Source organism: Podarcis muralis, chromosome 7 (assembly GCF_964188315.1).
Source record: "Podarcis muralis chromosome 7, rPodMur119.hap1.1, whole genome shotgun sequence".
Lineage (NCBI taxonomy): Eukaryota > Metazoa > Chordata > Lepidosauria > Squamata > Lacertidae > Podarcis > Podarcis muralis.
This window is the reverse complement of record NC_135661.1, coordinates 81833833-81856590: the sequence shown is the minus strand read 5'-3', so window position 1 is coordinate 81856590 and position 22758 is coordinate 81833833. Positions and strand designations below refer to the sequence as shown.

General features: G+C 45.8%; 1 protein-coding gene across 1 annotated transcript; it reads right to left on the bottom strand.

The window, feature by feature from the left end:
• Window positions 1-7916: 7916 nt before the first annotated feature.
• Window positions 7917-16018, bottom strand: LOC144328616 (uncharacterized). The gene is made up of 6 exons (XM_077932620.1): window positions 14689-16018; window positions 13921-14050; window positions 12284-12328; window positions 9822-9848; window positions 8811-8855; window positions 7917-8009 (listed from the first exon to the last, which is right to left on the bottom strand). The coding sequence occupies exons 1-6, from the start codon at window positions 15653-15655 to the stop codon at window positions 7994-7996; spliced, it is 1230 nt and encodes a 409-aa protein (XP_077788746.1). The 5' UTR covers window positions 15656-16018; the 3' UTR covers window positions 7917-7993.
• Window positions 16019-22758: the final 6740 nt, after the last annotated feature.

Below are 22758 nucleotides of genomic sequence, written 5' to 3'. Positions count from 1 at the left end.
CCTGGGAGGGGGGAGGTGAAAGCCCATGGATCCTCAGGATTTTTGCATTGGGTCACCCCAAATTCACCATCAGACCACACATCTGTGGCCACAGCATGAACCACAAAAATCATACATCCACTGTTTCGTTCAGAACATTTTCTTTCCTTGTTTTCCTCCTCTAAAAACTAGGTGCGTCTTATGGTCAGGTGCGTCTTATGGAGTGAAAAATATCACACACACACACACACACACACACACACACACACACACGTCTCTCTTGTATCCTCCTTTTTCAGGCTGCAATTCCTCTTTATTGGCAAAGCCTCATTGGCCACTGTCCTACTAAGCTCTCTAGTGGATGCTTGGCTCTGCATGAAGGCCAGTCCTCCCGTTTGGCCGTGAGGCAGATACCTCAGGCAGCAGATTCTAGGGATCACAGAAGGGCATCAAGTTGGTATTTAATTTGCTAACGTATTTCCTTATCACAGTTATTGAGTTTAACACCATCCATGCTTGGGAGAAGGAGAGGTGTTTGTGGGATTTCCTGCCTCAGGTGCTAAAATAATTTGCTCTGCATCTTGATTTGGAGGGGTGATGGTGGAAGAGACACTAGCCTTGCTGACTCAGGCAACAACATGTCTGGGGACACCCCTGTCTCGCATCTCAACGGTAGGTTGGTGTGCCAGAAAGGGGCTGCAGCTCAACAGAAGAGCACCAGCAAAACCAAAACTGGTGCCAATTTGAACCAAAATAAAACAATTAGTGGTTTGATTCCCTGCCCCCCCCAGACCTAACCTAAGGTTCTATAGGATGTAAAATGTTTACCTTTGAACACCACAGGTTTTTCTCCCTCTTTCATTTCTTTACCACCAACTCCTTCTACTTCCACCTGCAGCAGATATAAGGTGGCATCTTCAGGAGTTAGCTTTGTTATGTGGAGGGCACATTCTGCATTTACAGATTCCCTGCCAGTATAGGCAAAATGGTACTCCAGTGAGGAATTGGGTGGTGGTATGTAGGTCAAGATTTGCTTGGATTTTGCCTTACTCCCCCGAAACCAAGTGCAGGAGGTGTAGCTGCCTATCCCTTTTGGGATTAGGGTGATGTCCATTCCTATCTCTGGAGTAACTGGTTCCAAATCGATAGTAATTTCACCACCGGGACTCTCGGGTTCATCAGGCCCTTCAGGAAAATCAGGACCGTCAGTTTGCATAGTTTGCATGGTTCCCGAACCAGTAACTGTGCCACCTGTAGTTTGTGACCCAGGAGGAACAGTAGGAACCTTTGTTGTTGCTGCAGGAGGAAGAGGAGGAGGAGGCGGTGGTGGAGGTGGTGGAGGAGGAGGAACAGTAGTCTTAGGTGTCACTGTAGGTGGTGGTGGTGGTGGAGGAGGTGGAGGTGGAGGTGGTGGTGGTGGAGGAGGAGGTGGAGGTGGTGGTGGAACAGTAGCCTTAGGTGTCACTGGAGGAGGAGGTGGAGGAGGTGGAGGTGGTGGAAGAGTAGCCTTAGGTGTCACTGGAGGTGGTGGTGGTGGTGGAGGTGGAGGTGGAGGTGGTGGAAGAGTAGCCTTAGGTGTCACTGGAGGTGGTGGTGGTGGTGGAGGTGGAGGTGGTGGAAGAGTAGCCTTAGGTGTCACTGGAGGTGGTGGTGGTGGTGGTGGTGGTGGTGGAGGTGGAGGTGGAGGTGGTGGAAGAGTAGCCTTAGGTGTCACTGGAGGTGGTGGTGGAAGAGTAGCCTTAGAGGTCACTGCAGGAGGAGCCCCAGTTGTTGCAGGTGGAGCAGCAGCCGTTGTAGGTGGAGCACCAGCTGTCTTTGCAGGAGCCCCAGCTGTGGTGGCAGGAGGAGCGACAGCCACGGTTGTTGCTGCTGTCGTCATCACAGGAGCAAACAGGAAGCAAGAGCTGAAGATGTAGGCTGTGGAGTGAGGAAGAGAGACAGTCATTCAGTTCAAGAGGCCAATAGCAGTCAGGAATAACAGAGATAGCAACCCTCTTGATTTTATTTCTAGATCACCAAGCCAGACTGAAGGCCTGGATGATGCCTTCCTAGAGCAGATTACCAAACATATATTTTTTTAAAAGGAAAGATATAGTAGTCATGGGAGATGCCAACTACCCCAATATCTGTTGGAACACAGACTTCCCAGGAGGTCGAAGAAACAACAAGGGGATCTTCTATATTGGACCTGGTCCTCACCAACCAGAGAATAACTACCGTATTTTTTGCACCATAACACTCACTTCCTTCCTCCTAAAAAGTAAGGGGAAATGTCTGTGCGTGTTATGGAGGGAATGCCCACGGGTGGCATGCATACGGATTTTCCTCCTCTAAAAACTATGTGCGTGTTATGGTCGGGTGCGTGTTATAGAGTGAAAAATACGGTAATTGACAAAGTGGAAGTACTTGGAAAGTTTGGAGGAAGATGAATGTAGTTGGACATGAACTCTGGATTTTAAGGAGGCCAGTTTCAAAAAGCTCAAGGAGCTAGTGGGTGAGATCCCATGGTCAGAAACATGAAAAGAGAAGGGAGTCCAAGATGGATGGGAGCTTCTTAAAGGTGAAATATTGAAGACCCCAAAGCAGACATTTTCAACAGGAAAGAAAAAGTAGGAGGCATATAAAGAAACAGATGTGTCTGCATAAGGAGCTTACAGGTGAGCTGGGATTTAAGAAAGGCGCATTTTTTAAAAAAATGGAAGAAATGGGAAATCACAAAGGATGAACCAACACACGAGTAGCCAACAGTTGCAGAGTGAAGGTCAGGCTGGCTAAAGCTCAGAATGAGCTCAGACTTGCAAGAGAGGTTAAAAATAGTAATAAATGGATTTCTGGCTTTGTCATGAGTCAATGGTGGTCGCTCCTCACTGCCCTCTGCGAGAAGCGAGGCGGTTGAGGTGGGGGAAAGCAAGGATTTATGCGGCAAAAATCCTGGTAATGTTCCCCAGTGGGGTCTGCGGAGCTCACTGCATCCCACTGTGCTGCTCAAGCCCGTGTCTGCCAACCTGGAAGTCAGAGCGGGTGCGACCTGGGAGCGTGTCCCTACCAAGGATAAGCCTCCATCTCTGGCATAATTTGTGGCTGGTTCCTCCATAACTTGGACAATTGGCATTAATCAAGAGGCACTCCTGGGCTGACATATGCCAATGGGCTGCAATCAATCAGCTGCCGAAAGGACTGGGCTCTTTGAAGGGGGTGGTGGGGGGGGGGAGAGAAGATCAGGTACCTACCGACCGGTGAGTTTGACATCGATACCAGGAAATGTCCAAGAACAGAGAATTCAACAGTCAGTCTGTGAGCGCTTAGAAAAGGGTGCTGTGATTACTAAGACCAACCATCGGTTTCTCAGAAACAAGTCATTCCAGAGGAATTTCACTTCTTTTTTTGATAGAGTTACAAGCTTTGTGGATTGGGAGAATGAGTCAGCAAAAAAAAAGCTAATGCGTACCAGAGAAGAATGGTAAATTAAACTGTTGGGTATGCAACAACAGCAGCAGGAATACTTATCGTGAAGTATTGGAAGACACAAGATTTACCCACACAGGAAGAATGGCAGATGAAGTTGATGGACTACATGGAACTGGCGGAAATGACTGGCAGAATCCGAGACCAGGGAGAAGAGTTGGTGGAAGAAGATTGGAAAAAGTTTAAAGACTACTTACAGAAATACTGTAAAATTAATGAATGTTAGAAAAATGTTGGAATGAAGTTATATGGCTTTAGTAGAAATGTTATAAGGAATTAGGTATAGATAGATTAATAGGGTATTAAAGGGAAAAATAAGGTTAGAATGTGTTAATTATAGGATAGAAAATAGAGGAAGATGGAGAGGAATTGCTGAAACAATTAATAGAAGTGGAAGACAAAAAGGGAGGTGTGAGGAGGTCGTGGAAACAAGTGAATGAAAGTTAAGATATTGAAATTGGATTGTGTTTTGAATGGTTTTTGTTTTGTTTTGTTAATTATTTGTGTTAGTGTTGTGTAGTGTTTTTTTTGGACGGTATTGTATTGTTGTATTATTAATTTTTTTGGTTTTTTGTAATGTTGTGTTTAAATTGTTGAAAATTAATAAATATTATTATTATTATTTAAAAAAAAGGTAAATTAAACTGTTGGACCGAGAATGGTAATTTAAACTGACCGGGAAACTCAGGAACCAAGAAGACCAAAACTTTAACAAAGAGTGGAGGGGGGGGGGAATTATCTTGGAGACCACCGTAAGCAGATGAAAACGTTAGCAGGACTGCAATAACACTTGTAATGTAGCAAATCCTATGGAGACAACGGAGTGATATAAAATTTGAACTAACTGAATAATATGCAGTTGAAAGGGCTGACAATAGGACCCATGAAGGGGAGGATGGGAAGTCCAGAGATTCGGAGGAATCTTTAAATATGGATGAGTATGATTGTATTGTCATATTCTTATACTTGTAAAATCAAATAAAAATTATTTCCAAAAAGGAAGAAAAAAGAAGCTAATTCTGTTCTAGGCAGCCTAGGGTCCAGATAGAGTTAGATTTCAGCTCGGCATTTAATACCATTCTACCACAACGTCTAAATGTCTAAACTGGAAGATCTGGGGCTTACGTTATCACTTTGTGGGTGGATATTGGACTTTTTGTCAGACCGCCCCCAGAGGGTTCGGTTGGGCCCTTATACCTCTAATATGCTTAAGACTAACACAGGAACACCACAGGGATGCGTACTCAGTCCTCTCCTTTATATTCTCTACACGTACGATTGTGTCGCTGCTCACCCTAGTAATAGGGTTGTCAAATTTGCAGATGACACAACCGTGATTGGGCTCATCTCTGAAAGGGAGGGTGAAACGGACTATAGAGATGAGGTGGAGCGGCTGACAGAGTGCTGCAGAGCTAACAACTTGCTCATAAATACAAGGAAGACAAAGGAGCTTGTGGTGGACTTCAGGAGACAGAAGAGCAATGTCCAGCCACTTTTGATTGATGGGGTCTGTGTGGAGAGGGTAACAACGTTCAGATTTTTGGGCATTGAATTACAAGAGGATCTGTCCTGGAGTGTCAACACAAGGGGGCTTGTGAAGAAGGCGCAGCAGAGACTGTACTTTTTGAGAATTCTAAGGAAAAACCATCTTCCGCAGAAACTGCTGCTTGCCTTCTATCACTGTGCCATTGAGAGCGTGCTCACTTATGGCTTATGTGTGTGGTACGGAAGCTGTACTACCCAGGACAGGATGGGGTTGTGCAGAGTTGTTAAGGCAACAGAGAGCATTGTTGGCTGCCCACTCTCCACCTTAGAGCAGATTTATGCCACAAGGTGCCATAGGAAGGCACTGGACATAGTAAAAGATCCATCGCATCCTGGTCACTGTCTCTTCGAGCTCCTGCCGTCGGGACGGAGATACAGGACGATGAAGACAAGAACGAGCCGTCTTAAGAACAGCTTCTTCTCCAGAGCGATCTCGGCCCTGAATGGGAAGCCTGGACTTTGAAAGTCATCTAATCTTCCTTGCTGTACTATACTGTATTGTTTTAATTAGTGTTTTTATGGAGCAGTCAAGTAATTTCGTTGTCCCCGAGAGGGGGTAATGACAATAAAGATATTATTATTATTATTATTATTATTATTATTATTATTATTATTATTATTATTATTATTATTATTATCAAGGGAAGTCATAGTACTGACTGCTCTAATCTGCCTTGGCCAGACCCTCAACTGGAGTCATGTGTTCTAGGTGCCACCGTTTAAGAGGTTTGGAACGCTGATTCTTCTCCCCAGGCCAGAACCTCTGTTCCCCAGAGACCCCCCCCCCATGTCTTACCTGCTAGAAGTAGAACCAGGCAGGACCTTGCAAACCCAGAAGGTCCGCAAGCTGTTGGGCGGCCTCTGCATGTTGTTCGAGTTGCTCTTGCAGGTGGGAGGGTTTGGGGCATCCTGGGAGGTTCTCTTTGTGCCCAGGTTGGTGCCTGGGTTCCCCCCGTGATCTTTGATGCCGGTGACTGGGATCCCCAGCTGAGCCCAGACACCCATCCTAGGTTCTCTTCTCCCACCCTAGGCCCAGGGTGCTTCAGTGCCAAGAGTCTGCTCAAGCCCAGTGTAAACTCCCGGGTAACAAGAGAAAGAGGTCATAAAGCAGAGACATGAGTCATGAGCTGAGGGAGACCCCATGACTTTCCTTCTGCCCTGCTATGAAATAATAATAGTAATTATTATTGTTATTGTTATTATTGTTATTATTATTTAGACCCCACCCATCTGGCTGGTTTTCCCCAACCACTCTGGGCGGCTCCCAACAGTATATTAAAAACACGATAAAACATCCAACATTTAAAACTCCCCTAAACAGGGCTGCCTTCAGATGTCTTCTAAAAGTCAAGTAGTTGTTTATTTCCTTGACATCTGATGGGAGGGCGTTCCACAGGGTGGGCGCCACGACCGAGAAGGTCCTCTGCCTGGTTCCCTGTAATCTGACTTCTCGCAGGGTGGGAACCACCAGAAGGCCCTCAGAGCTGGACCTCAGTGTCTGGGCAGAACAATGGGGGTGGAGACACTCCTTCATGTCTACTGGGCTGAGGCCGTTTAGGGCTTTAAAGGTCACCACCAACCCTTTGAATTGTGCCCAGAAACGTACTGGGAGTCAATGTAGGTCTTTTAGGACCGGTGTTAAGTGGTTTCAGTGGCCACTCCCAGTCACCAGTCTAGCTGTCACATTCTGGATTAGTTGTAGTTTCCAGGTCACCTTCAAAGGTAGCCCAACAAACAGGCAGGCAATCAACTCTTACATCCTCCTAGTGTCGCAGTAGATTCTGCAGTGTGCGGAGACTGGCCCCTTCCTTGGAGATATAAGAGGCACTTTATCTGATTTTCTTTTCTTTAGCATGAAGCTAGGTTTAGGGGGAGAAATTTGACTTGGTTGGCATGTGAACCCTCCTATACCTCACTTTCCAAAGCAATTAGAATCACAGCATCATAGAGCTGGAAGGGACCACAAGGGTCATCGAGACAAACGCCCCCTGCAATGAAGGAATCACTTCTTTGTGATTGGCAACCCAGTTCTCTGGCCAAGGAAGGTGTGCAGAAATCCATGCACTGGCGTTATGCCGGGTAAAATTGCATTGCAAAAAAAAGAGTGAATATCTCTGCTTGGCAAGAAATGTGCATGTTAAGAGAAAATCCGTGCTTTCACAAGGTCTTTAAAAAACCAACTTAAAGGTAAAGGTAAAGGTACCCCTGCCCGTACGGGCCAGTCTTGACAGACTCTAGGGTTGTGCGCCCATCTCACTTAAGAGGCCGAGGGCCAGCGCTGTCCGGAGACACTTCCGGGTCACGTGGCCAGCGTGACAAGCTGCATCTGGCGAGCCAGAGCCGCACACGGAAACGCCGTTTACCTTCCCGCCAGTAAGCGGTCCCTATTTATCTACTTGCACCCGGGGGTGCTTTCGAACTGCTAGATTGGCAGGCGCTGGGACCGAGCAACGGGAGCGTACCCTACCGCGGGGATTCGAACAGCCGACCTTTCGATCGGCAAGCCCTAGGCGCTGAGGCTTTTACCCACAGCGCCACCCGCGTCCCAAAAAACCAACTTACTGCACACTAATGTGTAGTTGAACTTGCAATTGCAAAATATGAGAAATGGGGAGAAACAGAAATGGACTTATTTGCCTACTGTTACTCACTGATGAGACAACAGCAACACCACCAATAACCCAATAACAATATGCACATTATAGAATACTATGGCAGATATTGGAATATAAACCCATCCCAGCAGTCCTTTGCAAAGCAGTGCCAATACAGTCAGAAGTAACCACTTGAGGCTTTTATTTCACCAGCAGATATGATGTGTGTGGTTTTTCTTTTTCTGCCTGGGGGCCTGGATAGACCTAAGAGATGGTGCTAAAGTGATCCACCACGATCTCCATGCATACGATATTCCTCTTCTGGGGTGGGGTGGGGGGGTTGGAGGTTCCTTGGACTTTGCTGATGCTGATCCATACTTGAATGATGGCAATATTCTGGACTAGAATGATCACTCTGCCTTTAACCTGGAAGAAAGCCAGTCTAGAATCAGAGGACGGTCGCCACAAATGGAAGCAACCCCGCCATCTTTATTTCTGATACCCTGGAAGGTTATACTTCTAGCACATGAAATTTATTTAATTGTTGCAATTATATCGCCCCCTATTCCCCTCCAAGGAGCTTGAGGGGGCATACGTGGTTCTCTGTCTTTTCATTCGAGCCTCAAAACAGGCTAGCTAGGGCGTCCCCTGCCAATCGGTGTTGATGATACTGAGATAAATGAACCAATGGCCTGGCTCATTATAGAGTGATTTCCTGTGCTGAACAGGATGCTGAGATGTCATTAGATGCTAGAAGAGGATATGATATTTGTCGGATATGATCCTTCCTTCCTTACGTTTGTGAGTTGAGCAGAGGGAACCCTCCTCCCCCAATAACAATACGAATTTTGTGCAACATCTGTCTTCATTTGAATAACTGGACCCCCACCCCAAACCACTTTCTCCCCAAAGGTGGAAATGGAATTCCAGAAGTCTGCCCTCCCTCTCTGCCTCCTGCCAGATGTTGTTTAACCATCATCATCATCATCTTCATTTTATTATTTATTCCCCGCCAATCTGGCTTTCAGAATATATAAAACATAATAAGGCATCAAACGTTAAAAACGTCCTGATACAGGGCTGCCTTCAGATGTCTTCTAAAAGTTACGTTGATCTTAACTTTTAGAAGACATCTTAACTTAAGTAGTTTGTGGCTTTTGGAGAGAAAAATCTGGTTTTCTCCAAAAAGAGAGATTTCAGGCTCCATCCTCTAGGTTTGCTACTTACTGTGCTGCAGAAGACGTGGTTACCGTGGACGGGTCCAATTCATTGCTAAAGAAATGGGGGAAAGGATCGAAGAGTTTAGGAGGGAGAAGTTTGGTGCCTCTCCGTTGTATCAAAGATGGTCGCTTCTTTAGAAAACCTCCATGTCCCTTATTTGACTGGGGCTCTGTTTTCTGCCGTTCACTGAGCCTCTCTGGTGCTTAATTTGCCTTCTGGGGAGACCTCATTCAATGTTTTGGCATGAGATGCTACCGTTGTCATTCAACTCCCCTCCCCAGGGTCTATTCATGTCTCAGTGGGCTGATGCAGTGCCAGATTTATGTATAAGCTAAACAAGCTATAGCTTAGGGCCCCACTCTCTTGGGGGCCTCCCAAAAAAATTAAAGGAAAAAAACCTGGATGTACATTTCCAAAATATAAGACAAAAACAAAATAAAACCTACATACAGCAACAGTGTTTTGTGTTGGGTAGGCTCCTACGATGCACATATTTTGTTATGTGCAGATGGCTTTAGATACCTATTAGGTCCATAAATTTCCATATAGCATATATTCAACACGAAAAACAGCGACAATCTGTTGTTGACAAAGGACAGCTGGACATATAAGGGGCCCCATTGCCTTCAATAGCTGAGGGCCTCATCAAACCTAAATCCAGCCCTGGGGCTACCCCGTTGCAGTTTAAAAGGAACTTGGATTGCTTAAACTAAGAGGCTCAAACTAGCCTATCCAAGCTGCCTCAACACCTGAGCCCAAGCCCTGTGTCATTTAACCCTTGGTTCACATTACACCAACAAGAGGAACTTGCAGGAGAGCTGGTGTGGAGAACCTCTGGCCCTCCAGATGCTGCTCTCATCTTCCCTGAGCATTGGCCGTGCTTGCTGGGCCTGGGGTGGGGGGGCAGCAACACCTGGAAGTCCACAAGTTCCCTGCACCTGCCATGGAATCAGGCTGAAGAACTTGCACCCCACACACCCAGCACTCACTGCCCCATTGCGTAGGGTTGGTACTTACGTAGGTGCCTTGCTCTGACTGCCCACCCTAGGGAAACAAAGGAAATTTCAGATGTAGGCATTAGACTTGCATCGTTCCCCACAGTGGAGCAGAGTCTCCCTTCTTTTGAAGGCATCTATGCAAAGCTCCACCTCATCCTCTCATCCACCCCTGAGACTGGGTTGGTGGAGCAGCCCTGTGGGACTGCTGCAGCCATAGATCTCTCCCAACCTCACTGCTGCTTTGCCATGATGACTGCAACCCTAGTGGTACCAGGTACCAGGGGAAAGTGCCACTTTCCCCACCAACAAACTACCCAGGGGTGTGTGTTTTTTTCAGCAGGAACTTGGGGAAACTGAGTTCCCTTACCTTTTAAAATTAAATAATATATATAAATATATTGGTCGAGGGTTCTGGAACATATATGCATCATCATCATCATTTTTAATTTGTATACCGCCTTTCTATCTTACAATACTCAAGGCGGTTTACAAGCTGAAGAAACAAAAAATCCACATCTTATAACAATCTAATACAATACAAAAATGTGATAACAAAACATAACTTTAAAATAGGCAACCTCCATCAAAAAGGTAACATTCAACAATCGTTAGAATAGTATAAAATAATAATATCAACATATAAAAGTTAAACAGAAATCCACTCAACAGTTACAATACTATCTAAACTATAATCAATAAAACAACGGCAAGCCACAGTACATAAAACAATACAATACACATTGAGAAGCAGAGGGTGGAGCAAGGCTGGTGGAAGGAGGCCTTGCCTGATGGACGCAACCCAATCCCTGAGCCAAAAACACAGCTATACCTGTAATCAATGAAATTGTGGCCATTTCTAATCCAGATCGTTGTCTGCTTGAGTTTATTAATTGCATCTTACATTTAGCTGCGGCCTGGGGAGGAGCTGTCTGCGCTGTGACTGGGTCCGTAATGAACAAACAAACAAACTTTGCGGTGAGTTCTCACACTCCCCACCCCCTGCCCACTGGCACTACCACTGCTCAGGGGAGTAGCTGAATGACTGACCTAGTGATCTATAGGGTCCAAGGCATTGTAGGGCAAAGGTGGAGTCATTTATTTTTTTTACTAGGACCCCAGTCAGGTGCCGGACTTGGGTGGATGGATATATGCTCAGAATGAGGTACCTTGGAACACACACACTGCTCAGGAATTTGTGATCTGTATCCAGGACCAAGCTCACAAGTCCCTCCACACAAAAGCCTGCTTCTTTCTGCGTGCTAGACCATTACAAAGTCACAAACCGTTGTTGATCCATTGCAAATCAGCCAAAGATCTATCAGTTCCTCCCGATCTGCCTTCTGCCCTCCTGTCCCAGGGGACCCCAAGAAAGTTCCATTTCCCTGAGGAAATCTGGCCTGATCCACGACTAATGTCTACAGCACAGCCAACACACCTTGAAAGCACATGGCTTCCCCCCAAGAATCCTGTAGTTTTCCAGTCACAAGAGTTGCAGTCCCTGGCACCCTTAACAAAATACAGTTCCCAGGATCCTCTGGGGGAAGCCATGAGCTTCAAATGTGCATTGGTTGTGCTTTAAATGTGTGGTGTAGCTCTTTCCATAGTCACAGTGGGTTTCCCCAGCTGTTCCCCAGATAGAAGATTGTTTAGTTTGTCCCATTGGTTGGAGCCAATGAGCACCAACCAGACCCTATTTGAATAGCTCCACCCCTTTATCTCTGTAGCCCTGCCTTGAACTAGAAGCCCACCAACTTCACCGTTCATAAGTGCAGCACTTAGTGCTGGTTCTTACTAGTCTCCAAGGATAGGGGTTAGACACAATTTTTTGGTTTACGTCTTCCTTAACAGAGGGTGAAGTCAGAAGTGGAAACTCTTGGGGCTGAAGCGTCTTTTCAGAATTTAAGCCATAGGTATCTTTCCCCTCCAGAACAGAGTTGTACAAATCCCAGTTCTGCATGTCTGCTGCAGAAATTGACTAAGGATAGCACCAATTGGCTGGTTCCTGTGATGTCAGGAATCTTCAACCTTCCCTGGACACATCCTTGGAGAAGTTTTGCAGTTCTTTTAAATTGTTTGGGGGGGGGGGAGAGATGCATATCCAAATGAACAGGAGTAAATGTACATACTGTGCTTAAAAATAAAATATAATTCAGACAAGCAGTCTGAAGAAGCACTGTGAGGATGTGAATGTCAGATTGTTGAAGTAGTGTTCAGTTTGCTGGCATGCATGCTTGCCATTTCAGGTAGGAAGCCTGGAGAAGCCAGACTCCTGCTATGGCTGAGGGACACTCTGTAAGTTCTCTTATTTTCCGTTACCTGAATCCCTGCACTTCTCATAGAACCCCAAATATGGAAATGGAATCTTGGAGCTCTGAGACACTCCTGTAACTCCCAAAAGCTGTTTTTTTCAAGAAGGAGGAGGAGGAGGAGGAAGAAATGAAGAAGAAGAAGAAGAGCACCCAGGATTTGCCTGCTGCTTACCTTGAAGGTTTGTTGCTTGCTATTGCAGGTTCTGGTTCAGCACTCCTAAAATAAGCAAAAGGACAAAGAGTTCAGGAGCAACAAGGCTGTTCTGGACCCTCTCAACTGCGTCACAGAAGGTCCCCAGATATTTGAGGCCTAAGTCATTTAGGTGCTTTAAACACTAGTCTGAACACCTTGAATTTTACCCAGAAATGAACCAGCAGCCCAATGGAGCCGTCTGTGAGGAATAAGGTGAGGAGGCACCTAACCAAAAGCCTGGTTTTCCTGACCAAAATTCTGTGCCACCCTAGGCTATTTGAGTTTCCTCTGCATGAGAATGAGCAGGATGGTCTAGATAGGGAAAGCACTGCCGCGTGAACAGGGAACAGCCCTCCCCAATGCCACAACTCATCACCAAAAGCAGGGTTGTGTTATGAAATGCCTTCCCACCAAGACCCGACCAGCACCCACCACCCACCATCTTCAGGCACCAGGCAGCAGAAACCAGGTTCTTCTAGAAGGCTTTTGGGGTCTCGCTGTTCATTGCTTCCCCTGTTGCTATAGAAACGGTTATTGATTTCTGTTTTAAACATTTTGATTTAGCCGTTCAGTAGAATTATGTATCTTACAGTAATGGAGCTCAGGAGCTGTGGGCAATGCCTATCAGGTGTCCACACTAAGTTTGGCATAGTTTCTCTCTTAATGAAAAAGATTGCCACAGAGCGTTAGGCCCAGCCCTCCAACATTTCTATGATTTTTTTAAAAATTATTTTTTACCAACAACCAAAACACAAACAGTGAAACCCCTCCAGGCAGCTGATACATTGGGTATACATATTCAATAATATACTTATTCAATAATATACATATTCAACAATATTCAATAATAACATGTTCAAATCAACCATATGTACACTTCTCCAAGGTTTATTTAACTTTTAACATTTTAATTGCCCCAAATTGTTCAAACATAACCAAATAATTCAATATCTTCTCAAACCAATCCTCCTCTTTCTCACTGACCTTAAACCCTTTCATTCTATGTATCTTCACAGTTAGGTATTCCAAAATTATGATATCATTCAGTTTTTTCCTCCATTGGTTCACCCCTAGCTCTTCTGCATTTTCCCAATTGCTCGCTATAACCTGTCTGGCTGCAATTACCATCAATTTTACCCATTTACATTCCTCCTTTGTTTTTAACTCAGGCTACTCAGCATTGAGTAGCTCCAACATTTCCATGATGAAGACAGGGACATCCCTTTCTATGCCCTCCAACATTTCTCCGATGAATTTAGGGAGGCCCAGTGCTATTTTTCTGGAAAAAGAGGTGCCGGAACTCATAATGAACACCTCTATCCTACTAGAATGGCAATGGCACCCACCAGAGAGGTGCCAGAACTGAGTTCCGGTGAGTTCCGGCTGACAGAAAGCCCCGAGGACTTCCTATTCCATACCCTATTCCAATTCCATATTCTGATCAAATCAGAAACTGGGATGGCTAGTGTAAATCTGGGACAGTCCCTGGAAAACAGGGACACTTGGAGGGTCTGGGTTGGCCCCTTTCAGTTTCCTGAAAGATTAAATCAGAATCTATCCTTCTAAGATACAAGGAAAAACAACAAAGTAATAAGTGACGAAGAGATATTTATTACCTTCGAGTTGATTTGGTTTGGTAGCTAATCAGACCCACGCCCATTATGACCCCCAGGAGACACCCAAGAACAATGGCTGTGATGGCTCCTCCTGAGAGGCCTCCGGCTCTTTCTCTCTCTGTCTCATCTCCTGGAAGTAAGGGAAAAGTCATGTGAAAACAGCGATGGGAACCCAAATCTGCCTGTGGCATTGGCACCATGTGGTTTCCAGAAATACAAAGAACACTTGCCTCTCTATGGACTTTGACCATTAGCCTTCTATTTCTGTCTCGGAAATTATACTTTATTATACTAAACCAGGGTTGTGAAACATAAAAGAAAGTTGTTGAGCTTCCTTTTGCAAAATCTCCCCCCAAAATGAGGGGGTTTGGGTGATTTTCAAGGAAATTCCTGGACATTTCTACGGATTTTTGGAAATTCTGCCAGGACACTATTTTTGATGGGCAAATCCCAGATATATCCGGGAAATGATGGACATATGGCAGCCCTTGTTTTGGCTGTTTGCCACCTGACACCAGAAACAGCTGATCACTCTTTCTATCACCTGTTTCTGGTGTCGGGTGGCCAAAGGCCATAGCGACAGTTCAACAACTCTGTCTACAGCTCAGCCGTGTGCCACAGCTGAGGGCCTTTTTATGCAGGCAGATTGTTATAGATTAGATTGAGGTTTTCGCCTTGATGGAGGTGCTCCTAAACCAAGCATTCCATTTAAGCTTGATCGTCTTTCGCACCTGTTCTAGAGGAAAGAAGGGCCCAAAAAGGAGTTACCTGTAACCTCCAAATATTTTCGCCCAACGAGAGAGTATTCTGTCCCATTCCTCCACACTTCCATCTCTACCTCATATACAGCAGTGTCCTCAGAGGTCATTTTGGTGATGAGGAGAGAGCAATCCTGATTAAGAATTTCCCGACCGGTATGGCCAAACATGTATTGCAGCGTGACATTGGGCTGCGTATAGTAGAGCACAATGGTCCTCGATATAGGGCCCACCCCTCGCTTCCAAAGGCAGCCCACAAAGCCTTTGATATCTCCATCCAAGGTGAGTAGGATGTCCTCGTCTATGACCGGAATCGATGGGTAAAAACTGATAATGATATCCCTTCTGGGGGGTAGCATGGGATCCTCGGGCTTAGGACGCTTCGAAGTGGGAACACCGGGACCACCAGGAACGGTTGGTCGTGGACTACTGGGAGCTCCAGGAGAGGCAGGAGAGATTTTGGGAGGAGGAGGACTCTTGGGTGTCCCCTCAGCAGGAGGGCTCAGGGAAGGAGGGTGGGGAGGAGGAGGGGCTGGAGGACCCTTAGTTGACACTGCTGGAGGGAGAGGGGGAGGAGGGGGAGGGGGAGACTTAGTTGTCACTGAAGGAGGAGGGGGAGGGGGACCGGGCGGACGGGGAGGTGGTGGAGGGGCAGGGGGACGGGGAGGAGGACGGGGACGAGAAGTCTTAGTTGGCACTGCAGGAGGAATGGAAGGAGCCCCAGTTGTCCTTGTAGGGAGAGTCCAGTTTGTCACTGCAGGGAGAGTCCCGTTTGTCATTGCAGGAGAAGTCCCGTTTGTCGTTGCAGGAGACGTCCCGTTCGTTGTTGCCTTTGTCATTGCAGGGAGAGTCCCTGTGGTTGTTTCAGCAGCTGCAGCTGCTGTCGCGGGGGGAGCCCCGGTTGTTGCTGGAGGAAGAACAGAAGCATTCGTCGTGGCAGCCTCCTGAGGCAAACGAGGAGGCTTAGGAGCGGCCATTTTCTTCACATGAGGACGCCGAGCTTTAACCCTTCTGGCAGCTTGAGTCAACAGGAAGCAAGAGCTCAAGATGGAGGCTGTGGAATGGGGAGGAGAAAGTCACTCCGTTCAACAGGCCAAGAACAGGCAGAAGTAATGGAGACAGAAACCCTCGTAATTTCATTTATTCTTTCTCCTATATTTAAATCCTGCCTTTCTTCTGTCATGGCACCCAAAGTGCCATACATGAGGCTCTCAGGTGGTCAACAATTCAGCCACTGACCAGACTGAAACCTACTAGGCCTCAGCAAGTTAGTGGTGGCCCCACCTGCCTTCAGACCATACCCTGCAATTTTACAACCAAGAGGGGCTTCCCAGCTTACACCCCTGAGAACAAATAAAGGGGGATTTTCGATCAACTTTATATTTTAAAAATATACGATTGTAATCTCAGAATTTGGGAGGCATGGCTTTTTATACTGAGGTGGCCGTAGAACTTATAAAACAGCTTCTCTCTCAGTATTAGATCTCAGCTGTACTTCACTGTTAGGATATTGGTTGAGATCATTTCTTCTAAATGCACAAATGAAAAATGAAGCTACAAGGAAATTAGCAGAATATGAAAAGAAGCTGACAAGAGATCGTATAATGGCTAAGGGATGAAATTCCCTTTTATACGAAACCCTTTTCGTGAACCCATTTTGCTCCCAGCAAAATCTAAAAAGCTGGTGTGAATTAAATTGAGATATAAGCATTGAAGAGGATAAATTGAGCAATTTATGGACAAAAGCACCATATAAATATTTGTCAGCAACTACCAGGGAATGCTTATTAAAAATTGTGAATGGATAGTATTTAACACTGAGGCATCTATGGATGCCAAATTATAGGTCTATACACCAACTTATGTGGTGGAGCTGTCCACAAATGGAACAATTTTGGAATGAAATTTTAAAAGAGATTGTAGCTCAGACAATCCCAATAACCCCAGTAACAGTCTTACTTCATTACTACAGATATGGACCAATTAAGAAGGAAGGAATTAATAACACATTTATTGAAAGCAACTAGAATGGCAATAGCCAGAAATGGGGAAAACCTTGCCGTTAATGAATATTGAGCCCTGGTATAATATAGTCTGGCAAGCAGCTGTAATGGAAAAGCTGTTTGGGGGAAAAGGTGCCATGGTGGAGAGAGAAAAAACCAGATACGTCTACACAGTGTGTTGTGATTTTATTAAATATACAAACAAAGCAACAGAGAGACGAGAAATACCTGCAACCTATATTTCAATATGGCATAGATAAGCAGGAACTACTCATTCGCTCCCTCCTATTACTCTGTGTTTTCTAAGCTGAACTGCTGAAGAACTCATTTTACAGGTTTACGGTAATTATCTCATTATTACGTATGTACAGTCGTACCTTGATTCTCAAACGCCTTATGACTCGAATGTTTTGGCTCCCGAACGCCGCAAACCCGGAAGAGAGTGTTCCGGTTTGCGAACATTTTTTGGAAGCCAAACGTCTGCAGCCAATCAGAAGCTGCGCCTTGGTTTTTGAACGTTTTCGGAAGTCGAATGGACTTCCGGAATGGATTCCTTTCAAGAACCAAGGTATGACTGTACTGTAAAACAAGACAGTTGGTATTTTAGGTCCCGACCCAGTAACCCATATTTTGTTAGTCCTGTTATGTTTAGGATCTATGTGTGTACAATTTTGTAAAAGAATATTATATAGCTATAGCTATAGCTAAGGGATGTGGGTGGCGCTGTGGGTTAAACCACAGAGCATAGGACTTGCCGATCAGAAGGTAGGCGGTTCGAATCCCCGCAACAGGGTGAGCTCCCATTGCTCGGTCCCTGCTCCTGCCAACCTAGCAGTTCGAAAGCACATCAAAGTGCAAGTAGATAAATAGGTACAGCTCCAGCGGGAAGGTAAACGGCATTTCCGTGCACTGCTCTGGTTCACCAGAAGCGGCTTAGTCATGCTGGCCACATGCTATAGATAAATGTATTTTTTAAAATAAATAGATCTCAGTCCTTCTGGGTCTCTTCTCCCCAGACCATCATCAAGCCAGGATCTCTGTTCCCCAGAGACAACCCCCCCCCAAAAAAAAATCTCTTACCCGCTAGAAGCAGAACCAGGCAGGATCTTGCACATCTGGAGGGGCCCCAAGCTATAGAATGGTGTCTGCATGATGTCCGTGTTGTTCTTTCAGGTGGGAGGTTTACGGGCATCCTGGGTGGTTCTCCGTGCCCAGATTGGGGTCTGGGTTCCTCCCAAGTTCTTTGATGGTGGTGACTGGGATCCCCAGCTGAGCCCAGACACCCATCCCTGCTTTTCCTCTCCCCCTCAGCCCAAGATGTTTCACTGCTTGGGAGCCTCCTTAGCCCCTAGTGCAAACTCCCAGGTAACAGGAGAAAGAGGTCATAAAGCAGAGATATGAGTCATGAGCTGAGGGAGACCCCATGAGTTTTCTCCTGCTTTGAAACAGGCAAACTAGAGACTCATACATCACTCCGATAGTCCCTGTAGTCTGTGTGCTATAGAGGTTGGACACTGTAGATATCCGAAGTGCTGCGTTTGATTTAAAAACAAAAACACATACTGTATTTTTCGCTCTATAGGACGCACCCAACCATAGGACGCACAACCCTAGAGTCTGGCAAGACTGGCCCGTACGGGCAGGGGTACCTTTACCTTTACCTTATGGCTATTAAAGGGAAGCGGGTGGCGCTGTGGGTTAAAGCACAGAGCCTAGGAGTTGCCGATCAGAAGGTTGGCGGTTTGAATCCCCGTGACGGGGTGAGCTCCCGTTGCGCGGTCCCTGCTCCTGCCAACCTATCAGATTGAAAGCACGTCAAAGTGCAAGTAGATAAATAGGTACCACTCCGGCGGGAAGGTAAACGGCATTTCCGTGCGCTGCTCTGGTTCGCCAGAAGCGGCTTAGTCATGCTGGCCACATGACCCGGAAGCTGTACGCTGGCTCCCTCGGCCAATAAAGCGAGATGAGCGCCGCGACCCCAGAGTCGGTTGCGACTGGACCTAATGGTCAGGGGTCCCTTTACCTTTACCTTTTAGGGCTATTTCAAGTGGTGCAACGTTGCTTTAAATGTATAGTGCAGAGGGGACGGACCTCATTACGTTCATTTCACATTGGAAGCCTTGTTTTGAAAACGGATCCCATACCCTCTGATGAAAATAAAGACGTCCCATTCCATAATGATAATTTTACTATTTACACTCCACACATCTTACTGGGTTGCCCCAGCTGCTCTGGGCAGATTCCAACATATATAAAAACATTAATATATATATTTTTAAAAACCCTTCCCTATACAGACGGCTCGAGGGCTGGATAATTCCATACCTTCCAACATTTCTCCAATGATAATAGGGACATCCAGACTTGGGTCACTCTGAGAAAATGTACCGTCTCTCCACAAAGGAGTGTTAAAAAAATAAAATTAAAAGGAGTTCAACGTCCTCCTGAAGTCTCTGACAATCAAGTCTCCTTTCATCCAGTTTAGCAGATGTGGCGTCTTTTTTCTTCTTCTTTTTTAAATATATTTTTTTATTAGTTCTTACCTTTTTTAACACAACATATCCAACATTATAATAACAAACAATATTCGCTCGCCCCGTCCCTTGGGTGGGCGGGGTTTGCAACACTATGTGGGCTCCTGGGACAGGTAAACCACCCACCTGTGTTCCAGGGAGGCCATTGCCCTGCCCCCATCTCGGCAGGCCTATGGGCAGCCGCCTGGGGTGGGGCGAGGGCCAGCATAAGGAACCGATGACCCCAGGCTCACTTGTTTTCCTTCCAGGTTCCAGGACCTTTGCTGGTGAGGTAAGTGCTGCCCCCCCCCCCCGGCCATGTGGGTTTTGGGCTGCTGTGCTCGCTCTGCAGTACTGCCCTGCTAGCCTTGTATGTGTGTGTGTGTGTGTGTGTGCCTGGTGAATTTTTCCTTTTACAGAGCAGCACGTGCCTCTCAGCTGGCTTGGAACTCCCAGGACCGCAAAAGCATTTTGTTGTTGCGTGTGTGCTACATATCCAACATTATAATAACAAATAACCTGAAACTGTTCTTAACCTGAAGCACCACTTTAGCTAATGGGGCCTGCCGCCGCGCTGCCGGAGCCCAATTTCTGTTCTCATCCTGAAGCAAAGTTCTTAACCTGAAGCACTATTTCTGGGTTAGCAGAGTCTGTAACCTGAAGCGTATGTAACCTGAAGCATATGTAACCTTAGGTACCACTGTATAATCTTTGCTTTGCCAAGCTTATGACTTGCCTCCGGCCCTTCAGCTGGTTTTTTTGTTTTCAAGTCCTTGTATCACACTTTAAAACATCAATTTCTGACCTTTATACCTTTAAAATCAGTTCTATCTCAATTGGTCTAGAAGTTTATCGTTGCCAGATTTATTCCAATCCCGCTAGCGTTTTCACATTTTTACAATAATTATTCATATACCAAATAAATTTACTCCAGTCTCTTTGAAATTTTTGGTCATCTTGGTTCTGGATTCTACCGGTCAGCTTGGCTAGTTCCACATAGTCCCTCATCTTCATCTGCCACTCCTCCCTCAATCGTTGGTAACGCCTGCAATTTCCATCTTTGGGCTAATAAAGTTCTTGCTGCCATTGTGGCGTACATAAATAATCTTGGTCTACCTTTGCAATTTCTTCTCCCATCAAACCCAGCAAAAATGCTTCTGGTCTTTTGGGGAAAGTACGGTATAGCTAAACATCTTTTTTAACTGACTGTAGATCAATTCCCAAAATGCTTTTACTTTATCGCAAACTCACCACATATAATAAAAATCTCCATCTTTCTCTTTGCACTTCCAACATAATTTGTTTCTCATCCTGTACATTTTGGCCAATTTCACCAGTGTCAAATACCACCTATACATCATTTTCATTACATTCTCTTTTAAGGCCATACAAAATTTTATACTTTGATTCCACAATTTTGACTAAGCTTCAAACTCAATATTATACCCAAAGTCAATAGCCCATTTTATAATAACTTCATTGGTCTCTTCATCTTTTGTATACCATTCTAACAACAAATTATACATCTTTGTTAACAATTTAACTTTGCCCTCCAACAATTCGGTGGCATCTTAGGCGGTTGTACACAAGTCTTAGAGGGAAACAACATGGCACCCTGCAGGTGTTGTGAGACTCCAACTCCCATCAGCCCCTGCTACCACGGCCAATGGTCAGGGGTGATGGGAACTGTAGTCTAACAACACCTGAAGAGCACCGTGCTGGCTACCCCCACAAGACGTCTCCAACAATCAAAAGGACCCAGGGCAGGACCCAAAAGGATTGGGCAGACAGATTGGATAAACGCCATTTATAGTAGACATGCCGTGTAGCACTCACACCATGGAAAACAACAAAGTTACAGGCAGCAGATAGGGGTGTGCCCCCCCCTTGAAATCAGTTCAAAAATGGAGGCAAAACTGAAATGAAACAAAAGTAAATTGAATTCAAGGTCCATGGAAATAAACAAAACAAAGGCATCTTTCAAAATGAAAATTAAATGGAAGGCTAAATCTATTCCTGTCCAAGTGCATACCCTTAATTCAAGGTGATTCACCATGATATTATCAATTATAATATATACATTATGTAATACCATGGAAGTTAATGGAGTATACAGCCATCCCAACCCAGTCCCGTACAAAGGATTTCAGATGCTGACAGAAGTGGGTTCTGGAGGCTTTTATTTCATCAGGGGCCATGTTGTTTTTCTGCCCCTGAAGGCTTGGGTGGGCGTTGGTGTTTAGGGTGTTGATTATTTCGTCATGATTTCCAAGGATATGGTCTCCTCTTCTGGAGTGGTGGTGGTTGGGGGTCCACGGGCTTGGCTGATGCTGCCCAAGACTTGAATGCTGACTAAATTCTGGACTAGAACCATCTCTGCTTTCACCTGGAAGAAAACCAGCCTAGAATCAGAGGAAGGAGACCAGAAGTGGAAGCCGCCACATCCCCCCACCACCTTCCTCTTTGAGGACTTTGAAGGCTACAGATCTAATCCCATTCCACAATCCGAGTCTGACCCAAGCTGGACATAGAAATCGAATCAAGGAGCTTTGATCTCTGTAATGGTCTCAGGCAGGCAAGCAAGCTCCGGTAAGAATTAATGAGTTTCTGGCAGTTTTATGGTACGTTTATTTACAATTAACATCCAGAGAGCGGCTCCGAGCCTGCTGCTCTTCGCTATGAGTTGGTCCTCCCCTTTCACAGCACAAAGGGCACCCAAGTCCAGTCCTTCCTCTCTTGTACTTCTGTTGCATTTTAACCCTTTCAGGTTTTCTGGTTCAGGGAGAAGGTGGGTGGACTCCCCTCCCCAAACGAAGTCCTCTAAACGCTGCCTTCCTCCTGTTTGCCTAGCAACCCCCTCAATGCCATCTATCTCCTCCCCTCCCTTAGCCTGCGAGCTTTCCTAGTCTGCGGCTCTATCTGAGCCTGGGAACTCTTGATGAAGGGGGCCAGAACTAACCCACTCCTGCTCTGTCTATGATTGCATCCCCTCGTCTCCAGAGTCAGACTCTGGCTCCCTCTGTACTGGCATTCCATCTCCAGAGTGAGGCTCTTCCCAGGCATTCAATTCAGCCACGTCCCTGACAATCTCCAACTTCTGTGGTCTCAGACAACATGGGGACATGGGGTAGAATGAGGTGGAAAAGTCCTGAGTCCACGTCCCTTCTAAGCTTATACAGTGGTACCTTGGGTTAAGTACTTAATTCATTCTGGAGGTCCATTCTTAACCTGAAACTGTTCTTAACCTGAAGCACCACTTTAGCTAATAGGGCCTCCTGCTGCTGCCGCGCCGCCGGAGCACGATTTCTGTTCTCATCCTGAAGCAAAGTTCTTAACCCGAGGTATTATTTCAGGATTAGCGGAGTCTGTAACCTGAAGCGTATGTAACCCAAGGTACTACTGTACAGCCTTCTCTAAGATTATACAATAATCTTACAGTGATGCAATAATAATAGTTAGGGATGCATTGCAATGACCAGTGGAGATCTCCTTGTTTTGTCTTTCTGCTAGATCTACTCATTTCTGCTTCAGTATCTTGTTTCCCAGTTACTTGTGTTTTCGGTG

Coding starts and splice junctions, on each gene's coding strand:
- LOC144328616 (XM_077932620.1), bottom strand. CDS start 15,655: ATGGCCGCTCCTAAGCCTCCTCGTTTGCCTCAGGAGGCTGCCACGACG. Junction 14,051..14,688: donor AAAATATTTGGAGGTTACAG/GTAACTCCTTTT, acceptor CCTTACTTCCAG/GAGATGAGACAGAGAGAGAA. Junction 8,856..9,821: donor AGTCAGAGCAAGGCACCTAC/GTAAGTACCAAC, acceptor CCATTTCTTTAG/CAATGAATTGGACCCGTCCA.